The following is a 17082-nucleotide window of genomic DNA, read 5'->3' as shown; positions in this document are numbered from 1 at the left end:
ACTAGATATCATCAAGACAAACATTCAGACCAACTTTCATACAGATCCCATGAAAAATATGGCCTCTAGAGAGGTCACAACGTTTTTCTATTTCAAGACCTACTGACCTAGTTTTTGATCGCAGTTGACCCAGTTTCAAACTTGACCTAGATATCATCAAACAAACATTCAGACCATTTCTACAGATCCTGAAAATATGGCCTCAAGAGAGTCACAACATTTTTCATTATTTGACTACTGACTACTTTTTGATGGCACGTGACCACTTTCGAACTTGACCTAGATATCATCAAGATGAACATCTGACCATTTTATGGAGATCCATTCACAAGTATGGCCTCTAGAGAGGTCACAAGGTTTTTCTATTTTTAGACCTACTGACCTAGTTTTTGACCGCATGTGACCCAGTTTCCAACTTGACCTAGATATCATCAAGGTGAATATTCTGACCAATTTCCATGAAGATCCATTGAAAATTATGGCCTCTAGAGAGGTCACAATGTTTTTCTATTTTAGACCTACTGACCTAGTTTTTGAAGGCAGGTGACCCAGTTTCGAACTTGACCTAGAATTTACCAAGATGAACATTCTGACCGATTTTCATAAAGATCCCATGAAAAATGTGACCTCTAGAGATGTCACAAGGAAAAGTTTACGGACGCACGAACGACGGACACCGCGCGATCACAAAAGCTCACCTTGTCAGTTTGTGACAGGTGAGCTAAAAACTAAAGATATCTCAAACATAGCAGTAGTCAATGTTACAACTTTTAACAACCAAATACAAAACAAATCATACTTAACAATTTTACAACAGCAAGTGAAAAAGATGAAAACAAAATTGAGACCTTGTAAAGCGTGCATTTTTGATGATTAATACTGCTAGGCAAGTTAATATTACAAACATGTGTAACTGCATCTACAGATTTATTATAAAACTTTGCCATGAAGTTTGCGAAGTCTTTAAAGGGTATTACTGAGAAAAAACTATTCATAAACCAAACACTTCTAAAACTAATTGAGTAAACATTCTACATTGTCAGTTTAACTTTTAAGTTATCGTGAAAATGTTGTAAGTTTTAACATTGTGGGTAAAATAATAATCAAAACAAAAAATTCAGAATGAAATCATCTTTTTTGGTCTGATCATTCGGATCATCTTTAAAGTTCGTTAAAAAATTTAAGTTTCACTATATCCCTGCAGGTCTATTACTGATCTTAAAATTTTTTTTAGAAACTAAACTCCTTTTTAACAGCAATGACCAAAGCTCCAACATAAGCAAATTTTCCTTGATCAGTTATACATAACAGCAAGCTTATTTTATATTCTGTAAGTGTCAGTGATCGACTACTGGTAGTATAAGCCATTCAGAATTCTTAGTAAAAAGATCAACAAAGTAAGTAATAGTCATGCCCTTATTTCGCTATAAATACATGATTTTGTATAAAGCATCCAGCACCACATGAGAAATTATTATATAAAAACTGAGCTTCAAGTAACAAAATATTTTTACACTGTAACTAAGAATTCCAAGGTAGACCACCTTTGGGTATCATGTCTAGTAAATACTGCCTCTGGAGATCTGAAGCCCTTGCTGCAAATGGCAGCTGATAGGGGAATGGTGCCCTGGGGTTGAAACCCTGCAATCCTAGGGGCTGACCCATACGTAAAGCTGCAGCCTGGTGCGCCTGGACAAGATTCTGATGCTGTCGTAGAGTCTCCATAGACTCCTTGTATGCTTGCGCCGCAGCATTCCTTGCCGAGGATTCCCTTGAATCTCGCTCTGAACGAGAATCTGATTTTTCCTTTGGCACAGACACTGGTGCCGATTTCATCTCCTGTGACTGCATTCTTTCAATCTCTTGCTCTTGCTGGAGAGCTTTCACAAAAGCACTCTTTAGTCTATTTGTGTGCTCTTGTTTCAGAGCTTTCTTTTGATTTGATGTTACACACTGCTCGCATATTACATTCTTTGAGCCTGGCTTTTCACGTTTCCAAACTGGAGTGAAATCTGTTCCGCACTGAACACATGTAAATGGATTACACACCATTTTCTCATCTGGGTTTTTACGACCTTTTGATATTAGATTTGTGTCGATAATAAAATTCACAGCTTCCTCTAACCCAAGCAGGTATATGAAATCAGGACTAGCAAGACTTGGAATAAAATTCATCTCTGGCGGAGGTGGTTTAGGAGGGGGAATTTGAAGCAGGGTCTTCTCCAGTTGTTTCCTTAAGGCAAGTTTTGCAGCTGCTTGACGTTGTGCAGGAGTTTCTTCAACAGTTCTCTGCTGTACTTGTTGCATCTGCCTTAAAGCATCTGCCTGTGCCTGGGTTCCGCGGAATCCAGACAGATTATTCTGCTGTTGTTTTCCAGAGTTCAACTGCTGCTGCTGCTGTTGTTGCTGCTGCAGTAACTTCATCTGGTTCCTTATAAGTTGTTGCTGATCCACTCTAGGTGCCATCACCAATGGTGGCGGCCCTTGCGACTTGTTATTGAGTATGTTTCCATTTGGTCTCTGCAGCTGAGGTGGCTGGCTGTGTGCCGGCTTGGCTTGCTGACCATTTTGCTGGTTCCCTCTCACAAGAGGTGGAGGCTGTGAGGAATGCTGATTAGGCTGTGGAGTCTTTCTTGCCACATTATCTGCTACTTGTTGAGACATCTGACTAAATCTCAACTTTTTCAGTAACACTAATTTTGCCTCTTCATTTCTAAGTTCGGCTTGAAGACGTTTAATCATCTTTCGTTTTAGTTTGAGATCATCTAGACTATAATCCTGTTCTCCATTCATTCTCGCCTCATTTGCTTCTTCCTCATCAGATAGCATGATAACGTCTTTCACTGGTGTTGCAGACTTTCTGCTTAAATCCATTGGCACATCAACATTTTCTTTCTCACTGTCTTCAGAATGCACTGAACCTTCTTTAGTTTTCTCTTCATTTTCCGATTTATTATCCAAACCCATATCTTCCTCTACATTATCATCACCATTTACTCCATTCATCACAACCTTACTGTCTTTTGATATGTCCTCCACCTTATTAACTAAAACACTTTCATTATCCTCAGTTTTAGTTTTTTCTTTATCATCTGTCGTTTCCTTTTCTGCAGTATTTTCTATTATCTTTCCATCATCATGTTTTTCCACAATTTCTACTTTATTGTCCTCAGATTTCTCTTCAGGAGCTTCTTCAGTTTGACTGACATCCATTTTTTCTGATTCCTCTTTGTCAGCAGTTTCAGATTCCTTTTCATCATCAGTGGTCTTAGACCTTCAAGAAAAAAACAACAATTAACCCAAGTCAATAGTAATATATATATGTCTACTACATTAACTCAAACTTAAGAGACTGACATAAATAGTTGTCCCCTGACCCCCAGGCAGAAGGTTAAAAGGGCGACCAGTAAATCCTGGAAGCAGACAGTTCCTGTGGACTACCAAAAATGTAGAAGTTGTCAATCTTAATTAAAGTAACCTGCACTAAAAGACATGATGTGAGATACCAGTTTCCCCTGCCTAGCGTTTTTTTCACAAAACATATTGCATGCCAATAAAACATCTTTTTAGTAATAAGGCAACATACCAACAATGTATGTAAACTATATAATTCATGAAGACATAATGAAGTTTGAAAATGTCTGGAAATCTGTAACTGGTCAATGTTTTCCAATGGTAATATCTGTATTTCAAAGATATATTTTTTTAAATTGGTAAGGAAAAATAAATAAAACTAGAATGTGTCTGTAGGTATATTTGTCACAAATAAGTGGCAATAATTCAAATGTTTGCAGTCTTAAGTGGGTTATAGCCTCAACAAGCATTTTATCTAAAGGATTCATTATTCTAGGCCATATACTTTTTGAGCTATGAGCATCACAAACAAAAAATCCACCATTTTGACTATTTCAAGGGTCATAACTCTGTAATTAGCTTAAATCTCAAGAAGAATGCCAAGTGTGCAAGGTCATATCATCATAAAGACTCAAGCAAGGTTCCATGAATTTACATCAATTATTTTTTGAGCTAGGCACTTCATTAGGTGAAAATGTGCATTTTTGACTATTTCAGGGGCAATAACTTTAGAAATAGTGGGCAAAAAGCCAGACGAAAAATAGGAGGTGCACAAGTTTATATCATGATAAAGACTCATGCAAGGTTTCATCAATTTATATCAAATACTTTTTGAGCTAGGCACGTCACACAGTGAAAATGTGCATTTTCGACTATTCAGGGCTTTCCATCCTTATATAACAGAGGCCTGTAAAAGGCCTCTTCCCAATCCAAAAATATACTATTTTTTCCCAACTGTGGCAGAGATATTTCCCAAAATGCAAGGTAAAATTTCCCAAAATCATGCAACAGATGGTTAAGATTTTGTTTACATTTTAGTATTTCCAGAGGAAGCGTTTGTCTCTTGTAGCACAATAGCCTAACAGCCCACAGAACCAGTTGTGACACATTGCCAGTCTAATATATTATGTTCCATGGCCTGGATTTTAGTCCATGTTTCAGGGGAGATCAATTTGCTTCGTCTTTCGATGTTTACTTTCGGTTGATATTTTTTCCCAAAATGGACAATTATCGCGCCTAAATTTCCCAATTTGGAAGGCCAAGGCCTCTTCCCAATTTCCTGCTATTTCAGGGGCCATAACTCTGAAAATAGGGGGGAAGCCAGATGAAAAATACGAGGTGCGCAAGTTCATATCATGATAAAGACTCATGCAAGGGTTCATCAATTTATATGAAATACTTTTTGAGCTAGGCACATCACAAGGTGAAAATGTGCATTTTTACTATTTAAGGGGCCATTACTCTGGAAATAGGGGGCAGAGCCAGACGAAAAATAGGAGGTGCACAAGTTCATATCATGATAAAGTCTCAAGCTGCAAGATTTCATCAATTTATATCAAATACTTTTTGAGCTAGGCACGTCACAAACTTTGAGCGAACGGACGGACAGATGCACGCACGAACAAGACCAAATCTATATGCCCCCTCCACTCTGTGGGGGCACAACTAGAACGTGTCTGTAGGACACAAGGTGTTCCCCCACTGGTGCATTTGTCACAAATAAGGGGCAATGTTTGCAGTCTTAAGGGGGTATAGCCTCAACAAACATTTTATATAAAGGATTCATTATTCTAAGCCATATACTTTTTGAGCTATGCGCATCACTAACAAAAAATCTATTATTTTGGCAATTTCAAGGGCCATGACTCTGTAATTGGCGCTTAAATCTCAAGATGAATGCCAAGTGTGCAAGGTCACATCATGATAAAGACTCATGCAAAGGTTCATGAATTTACATCAAATACTTTTTGAGTTAGGCACATCATTATGTGAAAATGTGCATTTTTGACTATTTCAGGGGCCATAACTAAGGAAATAGGGGGCGGAGCCAGATGAAAAATAGGAGGTGCACAAGGTTCTATCATGATAAAGACTCATGCAAGGTTTCATCAATTTTTTATGAAATACTTTTTGAAGCTAGACGAGTCACAAGGTGAAAATGTGCATTTTTGACTATTTCAGTAACTCTGGAAATAGGGGGTGGAGCCTGATGAAAAATATGAGGTACGCAAGTTCTTGTCATGATAAAGACTCATGCAAGGTTTCATCAATTTATAACAAATGCTTTTTGAGCTAGGTACGTCACAAACTTTTGTTGGACGCTCAGACAAGACCAAATCTATATGCGCCCTCCGCTGAGTGGTAGGGGGCACAAACAGTCATCAAATTCCCACAGAAAATCATCTTATAAAGTGTGACATTTAAAAGTTCAAAATTTAATGTTCTAAAAGATACTGATTTGAAACTACATGTTGTATTCAAATTTGTTCACTGTTCTCGAACAGTTGCCAGACCTGCTTGAAATTTGCAAGACATGCCAGATTGTTTGACAACTTTTGCGAAGTCTGCTTTGTGATACTCAAGGCCTTAATCAATTTTTGTCCTAAGATTACCTTTTAACTGGAGGACTTTCAGCTTTATCAACTTCTTCATCTTCTAGTTGTCTTTTTCCATTCGTTGGACTATCCTCTTTCTCCACTGCATCTTTATCTGCACAATCCCTGCAATACAGACAGAAATGCTTATTAGAATAAACCTTAGTGTGACACTTATTTCGCAAACAGCTTCATAATCCTAGGGCTAGGATGAACGAAACTGGACTCAGTTGTGCAAAGAAATTGTGAAAAGGAGTCCAATAGCTCAATGTAACACTGGGTCAGTATTCTCTGTCTTGCTGCTCAATTTTTCAACCTCATCACAGGATGTACAATACTAAACATTTGACAGCAACTACACTAAATGGTTCCAAAATTTAATGAGAAATTTAAATTTATTTCAAGAACAATTAAAGGTCAGATTAAAGGTCAGAATAAGCTGACCAGCTGCTCACTAAAGGCAAATTTCTTTTCTAAAGTGGTTCGGTTTCAGTATTATATTTATATCAAATCTTGTCATCCTAATATAAATACTGTCCAAACTACATATCTATTTTCAAATTTGTTCCTGTCAGATGAGTGTACATCAAGCAATACATAACAAAGTTATAGTTCTTGACTAACTTACTGATCTATAGATCAGATCTAAAGACAATTTATATAGACAAATGAACAGTCTTAAGAATAAAGCTTTAACAGTATTCACGAAAAGTGGATCTAAATACAACTTTTAACCCAGAACAGCACTCCTTTTTAATAAAACAAGAGCTGTCTGAGGACAGCAATACTCATCTATTCAACAGCCTCATTGAAAGGATATAATTTTTTAAAAATGCAAAACAAGAGATATGGATTCTGTACAGTGTTGGCAAAAAGCCGGTCAATATGAGTACTGACCGGGCCGGCGGTCAATACGGGTTTAAAACCGGTCAATACTGGTCAATACCGGTCAATTCAATACTTTGGTCACTCTTTGGTGGTCAGTACTGGTTTATTCAACACTTAATACATAATGCACATTCACAGATTATAACAGCCTTTAACAGTAATATAAAAATAATAAAGCAATTTGAATTTATAATATAAAATTTTGTACATTAAAAAGTACAGTGGTCAATACTGGTCTATTCAGTTTTGGTCATTGGCAATGTGTCCTGGTCAGACTCAGTTCTGGACAATATACTTAGAAAGGTCAGTGGTCATTACTAGTTTATTCAATGCTTTTATCTTCTTACAGCAGCCTTTATTTTAAATTAATTAAAAAATTATTACTATAAATTACACTCATTGAAATGGACAGAACTGGTCAAATTTTGGTCCTACACAGTATCACTGATCAACACATATAGTGGTAAATATTGGTCATTAGAATACTTTTATTGCAGAACTAATTTTTTTAGATAAAGTTACCATGTTCAAGCACCTCATCAATACAATGGGATTCTTGATTATGACAGCTAATTAGTGACTAGATAGAAAGGCCTGCAAAAATTATACTCTATTGTATATTGTAAGACATAGTCTCAATTAGGAAATGTGACACTTGCTATCAAAATACAATTAAACCACTTCCATGAAAGGGTCCAGTTGTTCACAGCAAGTTTTCATTGAATTATATACCAGAAAAAATAATTTAAGATTTATCACTTGTAATTCAAACACTTAACTGCTACAGTTTACGAAATACTTTCTACAAATGAAGTTCAGTTAAATTAGCAGTTTAAATTTAATGACCATTATCAACCAGTACTGACAAATTGACCACTTCTGACTAATTTGGGAGTATTAATTTGGTTGCTTTAACTAAATATAATGCATGCAAACACCCTCATCAAGCCCCAAATGCTCTTAACAGTCATTATCTAAATTCTTCATTAAGTCTGCAAAATATCTTAACAGTCAGTACTGACTAATTGAAAAGTATTGACCACTTCAAGGAGTATTGACCGGGGCGGTTTTAACCGGTTAAAACCGCTGGTTAAACAGGGGGCGGTTTTAACCACCCAACATTGATTCTGTACAATGCACGTCAAATCATCATAGTGAACAAGTGTTACTGAGATACCAACTTACATACAAAATTTAACCAAAAATTGCTTAGTCGAGAAAGGGGCATACTTTTGTAAAAAAGCAAAACAGAGTAATGAAACCTGTGCACTGTAAGTCAGTTCTTCACAGTGAATAAATGTGTGAAGTTTTCAATCTATTCCCACAAGAGGTTACTGAGGTACCAGCTTACATATAAAAACTTCACCAAATCGAAAACATTTAAACATAATGTCTTTTATCAAATAGTCACCGAGAACATACGCTTCAAATGGTGAACGCCAAGAAGAATAAGACCCGAGGATCAAACATGCGACCCCGTGATCTGTAGATTTGCACTCTCCCTATTGAGCTAAGTAGGACTGGAAGAGCTATTTCTTTTTGTAAAATTTTTTTCTTTTAAAAAGCAAGTTGATGACAAAACATTCAAGAAGTTTGGTGTAAAATTCAAGCAGTGCTTTTCAAAATTCAAGAATTTTTCCTGGTATTTTAGAGTTTCATTCATTTTCAATGTTTTCCGGGAATAGCATCAACTTCAGACTTTTTAAAGTCTGTGCTAATCCTTCAAGGCTATAGATTGGTTTCTGGTAAACATTTAAGGTAATCATAAACAAATGTCTTAACTTTTGCATAAACCAAAAAACTTTTTTTTCTTCTAAAAATCAGATGAGCTTACAAAGCTTTCAATTAAAGTGAAAGTTTTTCTAAGTCTTACTGTGAAGATGGATCTGACGGAGCCGCAGTCTCTGGTTCATTTTCAACTGTATTTCCATCCATCACCTGAAAGATAATAATGTATTTACAAGCTTACATATTAATTCAATACACTTTTCCTAAACAAATTGATAACCAGATGCCCAAAAAAGCCTTTAAAAAAAGGCTAGGTATCTGCTTACCAGATGGATGGTTAATATGCAGACTACACCTTCTGTTAGCCAGTTTGTTGCCATTTTCGCGGTACCCATTTTTAAAAATCGATATTTTACACAGAGAAAAAAAACTATCCAAATAAACACTCAGACCCTCTAAAACAACTTTTCTGCCTGCAAAAATGCGCCCTTAGTAACGGAAGTTGTCAATAAAGGTCATGTCTAAACTTGTACCGTAGCATTCTTTTCTAACTAGTCGGCACTACCTGTATGGGGAAATACATAAATACAAATAAAACACATGAAAAGCAGGCAATTAAACTAAAAATAACATTAACAAGAAGGTATATAGCATGTACATGAACAAATAGGTTGTTACTCTAACTTAATAATCGATATATCGATGTATCGTTGATATCTGTCTTCCAATATATCGGTATCGTCAATATGACAAAGACCCAATCAATGACAGCCCTACTCAGTAACCTCTTCTTTTTCAATATTATTTCAAACAGAAATCATTTATCTAGTCCTTGTTTACGCCTTGTAAAGCGCATCCCGTGAAAGTGTAAAATGTATTGGACCCTGATATGTTAAAAACTAATTTCATGAGTAAGACAAATACAGTTGCTGCAATTTAAGATGTTGGCAGGGTAATTTTTTCAAATACTTGGACAACACACAATTTATTACCGATTTTACTTTGTAAAACGATCGAGGAGGGCATTTAAGAATAATTAACCTAATTTACCCAAACAAGAGCTCGTTGAACACGAAATGCCCCCCCTTGATGCATTCAGCAATTGCGCAAGGAACAGAAATTATTTAGTCACTGTACACAAAAGATCTACTGTTCTGGGTCAATCTGGAAATTGTTTAACTGTTCCGGGTCACTGTGGTCTTGACCTTTGACCTACTGAACTCAAAATCAATAGGGGTCATCTGCTGATCATGATCAACTGCCCTATCAAGTTTTGTGACCCTAGGCCCAAGCGTTCTCAAGTTGTCAAGAAACAGTTTAACCATTCCGGGTCACTGTGACCTTGAAGTTTGACCTACTGACCTAAAAGTTATTAGGGGTCATCTGCTATTCATGATAAACCTCCCTATCAACTTTCATGATCCTAGGCCCAAGCATTCTTGAGTTATCATCCGGAAATCATTTAACTGTTCTGGGTCACTGTGACCTTGACCTACTTATCTCAAAAACAATAGGGGTCATCCGCTCCTCATGACTAACCTTCCTATTAACTTTCATGATCCTAGGCCCAAGTGTTCTTGAGTTATCACCCGGAAACGATTTAACTGTTCTGGATCACTGTGATCTTGACCTTTGACCTACTGATCTCAAAATCAATAGGGGTCATCTGCTGGTCATGACCAACCTCCCTTTCAACTTTCATGATCCTAGGCCCAAACATTCTCAAGTTATCATCCGGAAAGCTTTTAACTGTTCTGGGTCACTGTGACCTTGACCTTTGACCTCAAAATCCATAGGGGTCAACTGCTGTTTATGTCCAACCTCCCTATCAACTTTCATGATCCTAGGTCCAAGCGTTCTTAAGTTATCATCCGGAAACGGATTGGTCTACATACCGACCTACCAACATCTGCAAAACAATATACCCCTCCTTCTTCAAAGGGGGGCATAATAAGGTGTGATACGCAATCAGCTTTCAAAGTAGGTAAAATCTGTTTCCTATAGGTAGCACTACACATTGTTGTTCTCGAAAAATTCAAATACAGCGAGACCGGATGTAACACGAAAATAACAGCAAGTAATATACCAAACAGACACTTCGAAGGAATGAATGAGTTGGGTTTTACGGCGAACATGCACAAAAAAGGTCATATACTGTGACAGACACTTCGAAGGTAGCCTTACATATTTGGCTTATCGGGATGACTTATTTTATTATCTAATATTATATAGTTGTCATCCCTCTAAGCCTTACCTGTATCTGCATTTTACTGTTAGGAAAACGAAGACATTTAAAAATCCAAAAAAGTCGTAAAATACTGGCCAGGCTTACTTGCATTGATAAATTTATTAAACATTAATATTCATGTAGAAACTTCAAATGGGTTGAATTTAAATCCATATTTTAAATAAGAGACTTAAATCTTCGAAAATATGATGTGACAGGTGCCAGGAGATATATACCCCGACACCAGTTTCAATAAACAGAGTATGGTGTTTGTCTATTTATTTGTTAGTTTAAACTCTTTTTATAGTTTTTTAGCTAGTAAAGTATGAACATTGTGAAAATAGTTTCAAGAGAAATGCTGCTTAGTTACTAAGTTAGTACTAAGAATGTGCTGCATGTGGCCAGTCCGCGCCAATGGCCACCCGCACGCACCGGTCACGTGGAGAATCGCTTCGAGGCAACAATGTATTATTGCACTTTAGTAAAGACCGATATATTTTGAGTCGTTGTTAAGTGTTCGTTACTAAACAGTAAGTTATCAATAGTGGGTGCACAAGGTAATTCATTTAGGAGCAATTGTCTTTGTGGTATATAAATTGGGCATGATAAAAGGTAGTGATTTGTTGTGTCTGGTTCACCGCATAAACAATAAGGACTATTTGAAATTGATTTACGAAAAAGCTCATAATTTATACTTAAAATTCATTATCAGAAATGTAATCATTACAAATACTTTGTATATGTACCAGAAAACATTCCCAATGGATTTCATTGGGGATTTCCTAACAGAAATACAAATAGGCAGAATATGGACGTGAAGGAGGCAGCGACAGTCAAAAGTTATCATGCTGTCCCGAAACGTCCAATTTATTTGGACTTCTTCGTAGGGCAATGTAGAACAAGCATTGTTCTCTAACCTACCGAATTCTGGGGATAAATGCTACTATCAGCATTTTCCCTGCAGTCAATTGAGACTTTTACAATCTAAAACTCCAGAAATACCACTTTCATTGACTGTCAACAATAAGTGTGTACGAATCCACTGGGTACGATGAAGCCATGGGACGAAATATTCGCCGGTAAAATAAAACAGAAGCCAATTCCATTAAAATAAGATTACAACATTCATAAACATTACCTTGAGCTTGTATAATCTGATTTCTATACGTCAGCTCAAAGTCAACACATTTGGACATGTACTAACACATAACTAAACGAATGTCGAAAACAAAAACAAAGAAAATCCCCGAGGAAATATAAGGTGGCTTTACGGAAGAAAATGCTATAAAAGTAATTCTAATCGAATGAAAATAATAAGATAATTTCTCACTGTTGAAATGTGTTATTCAACAAAAATCTTCGGTAATGTGTATTGTTTATCTTTTTTCAATAGACGTCATCTCTTTCATCTGTCTATCAAAATGGCTGCTTCTTTCTTATAATTGGGGTTTACCAATTGTGGGAAACGGAGCAAATTAGGCCGATAATCTAAAACATCTTCAAGTGACCTACTGATTGGTTTGGAATGTCACGTGGCTCATAATAAAATTTTAGGCACTGGGCCTACTTATATGTGATGTATTAATAATCTTTTTGACATTTAAATTTCGAGCGCGAATTTTCTAAAACTGAGCAATTATTTTCCGTACATCCGTCTGTACGTCCGAGAAATTCGCTATGTATTAATTGCAGCTATGTATGTACAGGTTATGTAATATTTAGAGAAGAATAGATTAGTAACACATGTATAATTACAAAAGTCGCCAATCAATAGCTTTTATACAGATCTAGTGCGTATACAGTAAATAACAATTTCAGTCACTTGATTCCTGTCAAAATATTTATCAAAAAAAAAAAAAAAAAAAAAAAAACCGAATCTAGATCTCCTCCACTGTTAATATTTTCTTAAATTAATCCATACTAGGCCTACATAATATATCTAGTAGATATCTACACGCCTGGTAACCACCAGAGATAAATGGCTCTGTCGCAATATCCGAGGTAGTAAAATAGAAAAAGTGGAAACTCTATGGCGTACCGTTAAGATCGAAAATGCCGATTTAGCTTTAAGACAATTCGATTTAGTATGACCCAGGGTCGGACATATTCCAATTAGTATGACCCAGGTTGAGAATTAGCTTAAAGCTATTTCATTTAGTACGACCCAGGTCATACTAATTGGTAATATTAAGCTGTTCACGACCCAGGCGTTCAATACCACTAATATTGTAAATATGTCCGACCCAGGGTCATACAATTGTACACTATGTACTGCCGACCCAGGGGTCGTACCAAAGATGGCTGCTGTAATTGAGGGTCATACTATTTCGGAATTAGCTTAAAGCTAATTGGAATATGTCTGACCCAGGGTCATACTAACTGGAATATGTCCGACCCAGGGTCGTACTAATTCGTATTGTCTTAAAGTTAAATAGATTTATCTGAATTCAGGGTCATACTATTTCCGAATTGCCTTAAAGCTAATTGGAATATGTCTGACCCAGGGTCATACTAATTCGAATTGTCTTAAAGCTAAATAGATTTCTCTTAATTCAGGGTCATACTAATTCCGCATTGTCTTAAAGCTAATTGGAATATGTCTGACCCAGGGTCATGCTAATTGGAATATGTCTGACCCAGGGTCGTACTAATTCAAATTGTCTTAAAGCTAAATGGATTTATCTTAATTCAGAGTCGTACTAATTCGATTTAGTATGATACTATATAGAATATGTCTGACCCAGGGTCGTACTAAATATAATTAGCTTAAAGCTAATTCACAACCAGGGTCATACTAAATAGAATATGTCCGACCCTGGGTCATACTAATTGGAATCTATCTATCTATCTATCTATCTATCTATTTATACTGCAGCGCTCCTCTCTGCGAGTATTATGTGCAGCTGCGCGCCTGTACAAGAAGTTAAAAGTAGATTGAATAGAAGGATAAAAGTAATACACGGTGTGTATTGCAGTATAAATACAGTTGATAGTGTTAAAAACAAGAAGGATTTACAGATAAAAGCAGTTTAAAAACAGGTCTATCATGTTAAGCATTGTGAACAAGTTTGGTCACACCCTGTTTAAACTGATTCAGGGTGGGGGCTTGCACAAGTTGTACTGGAAGGGCATTCCAAAGTACTATGGTGGCTGGGAAGAAAGAGTACTTATAGTAATTACAGGGAGTGAGGATCTGAGTATAGGAGTGGGGATGCATATGTCTTGTTAGACGGGATGGGGGGCTGACATAGGGGGGAGTGGCACAGCAACCAAACCATTCACTATCTTGTAGAACATAAGGAGGCGTGAATAAGATCTCCTATCTTCAAGGGTACGCCATCTCAGCTGACCTAGCATGTTTGTGACACTGCTGTAAGAGGAGTAGTCATGATTTACCCATCGCGCTGCCCTCCGCTGAATCATTTCGATCTGGTGGATGTTTTGTTGGGTGTAAGGGTTCCAAACACAGCTAGCATATTCTAGCTGTGGCCTGACTAGTGATTTATAAGCTACTTCTCGAACTTTTGGGTTCTTGCATGGGATGTTTCGTTTAATGAAGTTTAGTGTTCGGGTAGCTTTTGACGTGACTAAATTGATGTGTTTATTCCAATTTAGATCTGAGGATATAGTGACCCCAAGGTACTTTGCATCAGGAACTGTTTCCAAGACTTGGCTATGGAGTGTGTACTTTGATTTAAAAGGGTTTTTTGACCTTGTTATGTTCATAACAGTGCATTCTGAGGGGTTGAACTCCATGTCCAACTTACTTTCCCATATCTGTAACCTATGTAACCTATATCAGACCCAGGGTCGTACTAAATCGAATTGTCTTAAAGCTAAATGAATTAGCTTAAAGCTAAATGATTCTTATCAATTAGTACGACCCTGACGCTAAATATAGTAACTAAGATGTGGCCAATCAAAATACCAGTTATATACTCAGCACTCGTCAATCAAGTTGCTCGCATCTAAACTCTCTTTATCCAGTACAGCGATTGTCTTTTCCAAGTACTCATACAATTAAACCTGTCAGTTTGGCAGAACATCGTAGAATTCACTAAACCACTTATTTACATCAATTTTGTAACCGTTAATGCGTTATTTGTAAAAGAGAAAAAATGACCCCTGGTATCAAGCGACAGTTAGACTCAGATAAATAGCTAAGATACTGTCTGTTTATATGTCTTTTGAAGACAGATTGTAGATGTTTGAGTAAAAAAAAAAACAACTGCTGAAGCCTTTGGTGAAGTTTATGTATCTTTTAACCTATTTCTAAAAAAAAGAAAAACAAAGACAACAAAAATGAAAAGTATAGAAAAATTTCATTTGTAATGTCATATTGATCATCGATTGATATAACTTTTGATCTTTGTTTTACATTTTGCTTTAACATACTCGTGAGGACAAAACCTGTTTTGTTGAAAATAAAAAAAACAAAACGAAATTTGTTTAGTGATTTGGTAGATAAATTGATCCTTTGGGACATAGATGATTAAACATTTATACCGTGTCTGTTAGCTGTGATTCCTAATGGGCAATTTGCCGTAGTTCCAAATGGCCATTTATCAAATTAGATTGCTAAACGTTTATACAAGACAAAGTTTAATGGATTCCTAACAATTTCATACTTGGATGGCATTAAAATTTTCGGTTTTCCAAGACCAGGATTAAGTCGGATTTTTAATTTTTTTATGCGTTTCTTGTTGCAACATCCATTCGATATAACTTCAATTTAACTTCTGCATTAGTATATAAACTTTGTATATTTTAAAACTATCTTTTTTAATTTAATAATATTTATTGTTAATATTAATTACAATGGGAATAATTTAGTAACATTTTCCAATAGATTTGGCCACGAGTTATATTAAAATTAACTAACGGTCCTCTCCACAAAATGACATTAAAACGGAATTGTAAACAAAGTCCATAAATATCATTTTAGTTTGGAAACTATACGTTGTACAGGCAATATTTTATTTATCGTTATGGCGTAGATCTGTATGCCGTTTGCGAAAACAACCCCTTTTTGCGAACAGTAAACAATTGGATGTACATTAAAGGACTCGAACTTCACGTCGTTAGACATGTGACTGGAAATTTGAGTGGTCTGAGAGTTTTGTCATTCCACTAATTGCTCCTTTCACTGGTTACGAAAGTTCTAAGTTACGAGATACCTATGTAGTGAGAGAGCTCTATACACACATTATCTGCCTTACTCTATTAGCTCTAATATCGAATGCATCCGTGCAAATATTGGTTGCAGTTAGATCACCAAAATAGCGTGCAGCATTATCATTTACAAAAAGGAAGTTACAATTGGTGCTTTTCAAAATCCAAATTCATGAAAACGCAATTTAGGGGCTAGGGGTTTAAGTTGCATACCTGTAGTACTTTGCGTATCATGCGCAACCCCTAAATATTTGGCTACATGATTGCTAATTCTGTGTTGCGTTTGCTTCAGGAAATGGTTGAAATGTACGTGTCTGATATGCGCGTGTCTGTATAAAGTAGTGGTCGAAATGCACTTTTCTGTAGGCATGTTCTAATCTCTGGCCTGGCCTGGCCCGATGAGCCCAATTTTCGACTGGGCCGGGCCAGGCCAGGCCAGGCCAGATTTTATTGTACATAGAGAAATGAACGGCATGAAATCTAAATATACAATTACAATAGCAGGCAGTATTAATCTGCATTGTTTACTTGCTGCAAGTCAAACAAAATGAGAAACCAGTCCCCTGGAGAATCATTAATTAGCCATCATTCATCTTATTTGAAATACAGATTTGCACTGAAGAAAATGGTGCAACTGATAACTACCCATTTTTTTCTGTGATCAAATTATTTAAAGTCAACTTTAACACTTAGTTTTAAAACTAATGGCTAATTTCACTGATAAGCTTACCTGCTGCAATATAACTGAATATTTGCATGCATCTCTTTGGGAATTGTAATTACAGGTTGTGTCCCTACTATCCTTAGCTGACCTTCTAACTGTTCAGTTGAACTTTTAATGTGTTTGGTTTAGTTAATCTGATGTTCAATTTATGGAAGAGTAATAAAAATAATATTCATTGTGGGACCTCTAACTCATTGTCAGGGTGTTGGCATTTTAGATTATTGATATTTGTCTTGCACAAAAAAATAATGGTGCATTGTGTTTATGTAATTTCTAAGTGATATATTTAATGCTAAAATATGCTCTTGAGCCTGTTTCACAAAACTTTGTAGGATTTTTTTTTCCACATACTTATATCAATATAAAAACAATCTTACAAAAATATTCAGTATATG

The 17082-nt window shown here is 36.2% G+C and overlaps 1 protein-coding gene across 1 annotated transcript; it reads right to left on the bottom strand.

Annotated features, from left to right (window-relative positions):
* Positions 1-315: 315 nt before the first annotated feature.
* Positions 316-12265, bottom strand: LOC123566116 (transcriptional repressor p66-alpha-like). The gene is made up of 4 exons (XM_045359989.2): positions 12122-12265; positions 8710-8774; positions 5967-6074; positions 316-3274 (listed from the first exon to the last, which is right to left on the bottom strand). The coding sequence occupies exons 2-4, from the start codon at positions 8769-8771 to the stop codon at positions 1522-1524; spliced, it is 1923 nt and encodes a 640-aa protein (XP_045215924.2). The 5' UTR covers positions 8772-8774; positions 12122-12265; the 3' UTR covers positions 316-1521.
* Positions 12266-17082: the final 4817 nt, after the last annotated feature.

This window comes from Mercenaria mercenaria, chromosome 8 (genome assembly GCF_021730395.1).
Source record: "Mercenaria mercenaria strain notata chromosome 8, MADL_Memer_1, whole genome shotgun sequence".
Lineage (NCBI taxonomy): Eukaryota > Metazoa > Mollusca > Bivalvia > Venerida > Veneridae > Mercenaria > Mercenaria mercenaria.
This window is presented reverse-complemented; position numbering and strand designations above follow the sequence as displayed.